At 46.9% G+C, this 7,264-nt stretch overlaps 1 protein-coding gene across 1 annotated transcript in view; it reads right to left on the reverse strand.

Moving 5' to 3' along the window:
* Positions 1-703: 703 nt before the first annotated feature.
* Positions 704-7,264, reverse strand: part of LOC105296294 (piggyBac transposable element-derived protein 1-like) — a 20,414-nt gene continuing 13,853 nt past the window's right edge. Inside the window, exons 6-8 of the mRNA XM_023534278.1 lie at positions 4,491-4,620; positions 3,746-3,842; positions 704-2,487 (exon numbers count right to left, since the gene is read on the reverse strand). Of these exons, the coding sequence (XP_023390046.1) occupies positions 942-2,487; positions 3,746-3,842; positions 4,491-4,620 (1,773 nt within the window). The 3' untranslated portion in view covers positions 704-941. The remainder of the gene's footprint in view (positions 2,488-3,745; positions 3,843-4,490; positions 4,621-7,264) is intronic.

Consider the following 7,264-nt stretch of genomic DNA (forward strand, 5'->3'; position numbering starts at 1 on the left):
GAAGGCTTCCCACCTGCCTTCCAGCCAGGAATGGGACTGATGTTAGGGTGTGAAAGGGACACCGGGGCTTGTGGCCGTGACACACGGAAATGAGGTAGAGACCCATCTTCTCTGAACCCTCTTGACTGACTCACCAATGCTAGACTCAACACCAAGGAGTCACAGCTCACATCGTTCACTTCTTCATGCATCTCTCCGTGGGCCATCCATCGTGACGACTTAACCCCTGGAGTGACTCATCTGCCACAGGGGTTGACTGCAGCATGGCTTTGCGTTAACCCCACTGCCCCCTTCCTCTCTCACTCCGCTCTGCTTCCTGCCTCCGCAGTCTCCCAGGCTGCTGCTGCCTCCCAGTCGCGACAGGACACACCTTTTGTCTCAGGGTGCGAAGGCCGTGCCTCGTCGCCGGTTTTCCCTGCGCAGCTCTGCCCTTCAACACTCTGTCAGGCCCTTCTCCCCGCCCACGGTCCGATCCAGTCTCACACCACTGCTGGGGTCTTCAGCTTCGCATCTCCTGCATTTTGTTTAGATCGCCCTTACCTCATGAGCTCTGTCTCAATTGTCAACTATGGTTTCAGTGCCATGCTATGGTTACTGTGACATTGCTTGCATTTTTAAAAGAGCATTCTCAAGAGAAAATTACAAACGGGGGCAGTATTTCATTCCTTAAATGCAAAAAATAATCGACTCGACAAACAAATGATTGCCCACATGTGACACCAAAATTAGACACAGGAAAAGGTACCACTGGAGTTCAACATTTTTAAAGATATTTTTCAATTTGTCATAATAGTCTTTGAAAATCTACACAAATGTCTGACTTATAAAATATTACTTAAGTTCACTGCATACATCGGATTTGCTTTGGGAGAGGACACACTGATATGCGGCTGTGATTTTTCTGTCCTGCAAATGTCTGCACTGTTTCCATTTCACCTGCCTTAATTTGAAAGATTAGCATTACGCTCTAAGTAGAAACGTGCGACGTATCTCCGAAAATCCAAGAGGTCTAAGGAGGCACCTGGGTTACAGGCTCTGTGAAGCTGCCATGCATTGTTCATGGCCCCATCAATCATGTAGCTCACCAAAACTGAGTACCATTTCTTGCTTCTTATTCTCACCCTGTATTTAGAAATGATTTCATCCATTTTCGCTACACCTTCCCTGCATTCATCATACAATTTCACTATCGATGGCTGACTTATCAGAAAGATCTCCTCGTCATCAGCAGAACAACTTATCTCACTGACTGGCTCTATGCCAACAGCATTGGAGCACAGACTGATAATGCCATCACCACGCCAACGACACAAAATTATCTCATCATTTTCTTCCACTCGGAAATCAAAATACCCCTTCTTCATTTTTTTCATATGTTCTGCATTCATAAGGGGACATTTTTCAGTCCTGTTCTCATGAATTGTCCCTGTTGCCCTCACACCTTTCTTCTTCAAGGCTGACACCAACTTGACACTTGTAAAAAAGCTACCAAAACACAGGTAATAGGGATACTGACCTCTCTCTAGAAGAACATCGGCAAAATTCATCACTAGATTCCCACCTAAACCAAGATCAAGATCCTTATCTGCCACCATAGTCAATTCTTCTTGATAGGGCTCAAACCAAACCAGATAACCCTGTGTGGTCGTACCACACCAGATTTTATAGCCAATTCTAATAGGGTTCCCATTCAGGAACTGGTCACTATCAAAGCATTCACACATTGTCTTATCAAAACAATAGTATTCTTCCAGGGGAGCATACAGGAGGAAATTCTTATTCATTTGCTTTATGAGAGGCCTCAATTTTGTAAACTTATCTTTTGGATCTAGGTGGCTGTTATCAGCAAAATGCAGGTATGAGAAAATCGATTCGAATCTGTCTCTTCTAATTGCATCTCTAACCTGGTTCTGATCGGCATCAGGGATTTCCCAATACATTCCCCTTCTGGGACGCCTCACGATTCCACTCAAAAGCAGGACACCAAACACACACCTCATTTCCTGAACCGTGACTTCCAAGTTGACATTTTTCTGAGAAGCATAATTATTGGTTTCATTGACAATCAAGCTGAATGTTTCATCATCAAAAAATAATTCAAAGAGCTCTACTGGGTTCAACTTTTCACTCTTGAGATTCAAAAGTCCATAATCCAGTACTGACCAGCTCGGGAAGTTGGGTTTAATGTCTCTCCTGGTCCACTTCTTCTCTGAGACAACTGACGCCTTTGGCCTTTTGGGAGCAGGCTGAGTCTCTGGCTCATTGTCTTCTACGTCTGAGTCCCCAGAAAATGCAAGGCCTTGGAGCAGTTCACTCACTCGAGCTTTGTCTTTTTTTCTCCCTTTTCGGGTGATGTCTCCTGCTGCATATTCCAAGGATGAGATGTGCATCCGGGCCCACAAGTCACTCGGGTGATGGTCCTTCAGAGTGTTCGAATGTGCACCTGTTCTTTCACTAGGGACAGGAGTACAAGGGACCTCACAATCTCTGAGAAAGGAAAAAGAATACGTGCTATAAAAGTCCTGTCCTACTCCCCAGAACCTGACAAACCCTCCGATACCCAAGTCTTCTTACTTTCCCCCCTCATGTTCCCGTGAGGTGGCCTCTGCCAGGCCGAACCTTCCCGGACCCTTCTCACAGCAACTTAGTCCTCACGACCTGACTGACTGTGGGAGAAAAAAATGGGCTGTCCTCTGGGAGCAAGTGGCAGACACAACATGCTCCTTTTTGCCCCAAGTTGTACCAAGCGGGTCCAGGCAGCGGGAGGCTGTCGCCCGCCCCTCTGCCATGATGTGCCCATTCAGCACTGCCTCCGGGCTGCTTCCTCAGTCCAGCTTCTGTCAGTAGGAAAGCTGAGGTTGCCAGAACCTTCTGTCCCACTCCCATATCTCTATCAGTTGGTTCTGGACTTGGACAAGGAAGGGGGCTGTTATTTATTGGGGCCCCTCACCTGTAACAAAATCTCTAAATGTGGAAGGATTTAGCCTCTCCTAGTTTTACCATCTTCTGAGGGAGAAACAAAAGAGAAAGTCACACGTACTGCCTTTGGACTGATTTTCATGGCGTTTGCAAGGAAGTAAGCTACAGTTACTATGACAGAAAGTATTATTTTACACAAACTTCTTTTCCAATTGTAGAAATCTGCATTTCATTTGCTATCTTATTGGTAAATAGCGTGGCTTTAGAAGACATGAGGGGTGAAGCAATAAAAAGTGTTCTAATTACATACACTTGTTTATTTGCTTTGAGCACGGACCATCCTGGCTGTCTTCAACATCCACACAGTGGCCCACTCCTTCATTAGCTACTTTCTCTTTGATCCTTGTTCAGGCCTCTCCTAGTGGAGGCTGAAAACGCCTTCCTTGTCCTCCCTAACCCTTCTCCAGCTGACAGTATGTCTTTCTGAACTGTCACAGCAGCCTCACAGGCAGCCCTCACTGGCAGCCCTCACTCTCTCGTCGAAATTCCCTGCCTTCTCTGGTGTCCCTGCTGTGGCTCCACAAAGACACGAGACAGAGCAGACTGGGTCAGGACAGGATTCTTGGAGGCAACTGTGTACCAACTGAGGTTTCGCATGATGACCTCCCGCGTTCCTAGCAGGGGGCCTCCTCTGAGGACAGGAGAGTGGCACTCTTCCTGTATTATTCCAGGGAAACAGGTTTTTCACAACTGCTTTTTTCTGGTTCCAGTCAAATTTCTTCTTGCGTTTGCAGGATTGGTTGCACTCAGAACCATGGACACTCACCTGCTGCAGACTCCCAAGGCCTTGGCACCTCGGTCCATCTCTTCGCATGTTTCTTGCTTTGTATTAAACAATCCATCTTTAGTTACAACCCCTTCAGCTAAAACAATACATTAATGATGTAAATGTCATCTGTTACCAGAATTTAGAAAAGATAATCTGCAGGGTAGGGACAGGATGTTCCAGATTCAAACAAACAAACAGACGGAAAGTCAACAGGTGTCCCGGGGTGCAGTCTCAGCAGCCACACAAAATGTGGCACAGTATGGACAATAAAAAAGGTCAGTTAGCTGGGAAGCAGATCGAACAGGGCGAAGCACAGTGAAAGAACATTACAAACAGACAGCGGCACGATCAGAGTGAGGAGAATCCCCTCTGAGGAAAGACGATGGGACCACACAGAGGAACTCATGGGTCTTCCGTATACGAAGCGGTGTCTGAAAGTGACAAAGCATATGAGGCCCTTGATACAAAAGAAAAAAGGAAGCAGAGGAGGAGTTACTGAAGGAGTCTGGGAATATGGAAGGTGATCAGAGAAGATGACGCGAATCAATAACTGAGTGATTAGCAACAGAAGAAGACAGTGTGACCGAGACGGATGCACAGTGACAGGGACTGAGAGGAGGCTGAGGGCTGATGCCAGAAGAAGGGGAGGAGAGGCTGAGGCTCTGCGGGAATATGGGCTCACCAGGGTCAAGAGAGGGTCAATGGTGGGAAAAGGTGAGCACAGACCATGAGGCCTCCTTACTCATCTGACTGAGGCTTGTAACCTTCTCCGAGGCCGAGTCCCCGCAGAGGTTCCTTTGAGCCAAACGCAGATGTGGCCACTGCTCAGGGACAAGGGCCTGGGCTGCTGCTTCCTCAGTCTTCACCGATGCCTAAAAAGGCAAAAATGACCTCTTAGCTTTCATTGTGGGAAGGACAAGAGGTCCAGTACTGAAGGGTGTTGAATACCACACTGCACACCTCGGTGTCACCCCTCTGGCAGGCCCACGGTCCCTGTGAAGGCCTAAGGGACGAAGGGCCGTCCTTGCCTCTATCCCAGCTTCTGGGGTTGTCAGCAATGCTTGGTGTTCCTTGGCTTGTAGATGCATCACTCCAATCTCTGCCACTGTCACCATATCGCCGTCACGTGAGGACACCAGTCACTGGACGTAGGGCCCACCCTAAACCAAAATGACCTTGACTTGATTACATCTATGCAGGGTCCATTTCCAAATCGGACCGCATTCGAGGTACGTGGGTTAGGGCTTTGACATATCTTTTGGGGTGACACAATTCAGCCCACAATACCATCTTGGCCCTACTTCAGTTAAGGTTATTTCTCTCTTTTCCTGTCTGGTCTTTTATTATTAGATTCAACACTAGTTGTATTGGACTGTCCGCCTACCTCTGCTCTTACATTTTCCTAGACTTTTGATTTTCTTATTTCTCCATAATTCAAACTCACTAATTTTACACCAGTGAAACCATCTAATTACTTTGTTCCTTCTTCTACTGTAGTCCAAACATCTGCATTTTGAAATACATACCACTTTTTAAATAAATTGCTTTTTTTTTCTTTCTCTATTGTTACATGTAAGACAACTACGTTGATTAACTAATGTGTATAGGTAAGTTACGTTTGGATGCATGTCTTTTTAGGAAAGTAAAGTATGTGTCGAGAATGGGAGGATCTGATCTGAAAAGATGAAGGGTCAATTAGAAGCTGCAGAAAGGCCTGAGGGAGGAGAAGGCTCATGAAGACCGCGCCGTAAGAAATCGAGCTGGTGAACAGAAGACCTATACGAGAGACCTCAGTGTTTTCTAACTAAAGGATAAGGAAATTTATGAGGCGGGGTGGGGGGGGGTGGGCGAGAACAAGATTTCATTTTGTGACGATGTGAGGTTTTGTCCTGACACATGGAATTTCCATGACTATCATCAAATGCCCACTCCATATGTGCGGGACGCCGAGACTAGAGAGCAGCATGAGCAAGAATCTTGGTTCTCAGGCTGCGGAGAGAAACCAGAGAACCCCCAAGGATCAAACACCAGTCAGAACACAAGCATCTCACGGGTGCAGGCACCTTCTGAAACAAGGGCCTACTCCATCACTCCCAACACCTGGGACCCGGGTGTTGAGTGAGGCGACAGCCTGCAATCACCATGAGCTCCTTGGACGAGGCACAGTGATCTGAGATTTCTGTGATGGGGCAGGCTCTCAGGTAACGAGGGGTGCTCCGGCAGAGGAGGGTACTCTGCCACCTGGGACCTGGCTGACTTAAACCCTGGGCCACTGTTTTGTCTCAGAGATTTTTGTCCTGGAGAAAGAAGGGCTAGTCCCTGGGGAGCAGGCCCTGTGAAGCGAGAGACAAGAGTCCTGGGTGAGACACAAGTTTGTAGGAATGCCCCTTTTGGGGGACCCAGCCCCACGACTTCTGATATTCGTTAAACGTCCAGGAACTAAGATACAGATCTTTTTTTTTTTTTTTTTTTTAAGCGAGGCAACCCTTGGTTGACCTCACAGATTGCAAGGACCTGGTCAGCTTACGATCCCTTATTTTTTTTATTTTTTATGCCTACAGTACCAAGTACTTATCAGGCCTGACCCTGCTTAGCTTTCGAGATCAGACGGGATCGGGCTTCTTCAGGGTGGCATGGCCATAGACTAAGATACAGATCTTCCTAAGACAGAGCATCATGACTGTTTTCATTCTGTCAGGAGTTCGAGGTTTCAAGCTTTAGTCTCCCACCCACAAAACTGAGTGGTATAGAGTACAGGTATGTGGTAGAGAGAATTTTGGTCAGAGGGTAAGGTGACTTAAATTCTAGAAGGTGCTCTGCCTCTGCTGACCCTGGGAAAGTCATTTAAACTCTGAGTTTTGGTTTTCCTAATTATTAACTGAGGTTGTTGGATGATAGGATCTTAGAATTCTAGCATTTTACAATTTCAAATGTTTTAAAAAAGTTTGCTTAGTACAGGGTTAGACAAAGAAACAAACCTTGAGGATGTAGACACAGATGCTTTTACTAAGAAGTTAGTGGCCTGCTTTCAGGACCCTTGCTAAACTCACCCCAGTACTCACCATGCACTTCCTGGAGGTTCTCTTGGGGGAGCTCTGGAGGCTCACACTTCAGAGTGGGCACCCCAGGCAGGAGCTGGAGGCTCTGACACTCCAAAGATGCTCCCTCATAATCTGTCACCAGTAGGTGCATGTCCTGTCCCTGAATATAAACAGAAGCCCAGGGACAAAAGATTCACCTTGAAAAGGCATCCTGGTGGGAACTGGACCTAACAGCAGGGACACACTGACAAGTCCCATTTAATCCTCTAAAGAAGCATCAAGGGAGACAGAGTAGGAGACAGAGACACTTATTCACTTGGCAAATACGAACACACGCTAGGCAACAAGAGCCGGGCTAAGGGGACAGTGGCAAAGAAGAGCGGTGAGACAAGCAAAGAATCTTTGCCAGGAAAAACACAGCAAAACAAAAAGCCTTAGACGGATGCATAGGTGGGTAGAAGTTAAGTGAGGTACA

This window comes from Pteropus vampyrus, unplaced genomic scaffold (genome assembly GCF_000151845.1).
Source record: "Pteropus vampyrus isolate Shadow unplaced genomic scaffold, Pvam_2.0 Scaffold124, whole genome shotgun sequence".
Taxonomy (NCBI): Eukaryota; Metazoa; Chordata; class Mammalia; order Chiroptera; family Pteropodidae; genus Pteropus; species Pteropus vampyrus.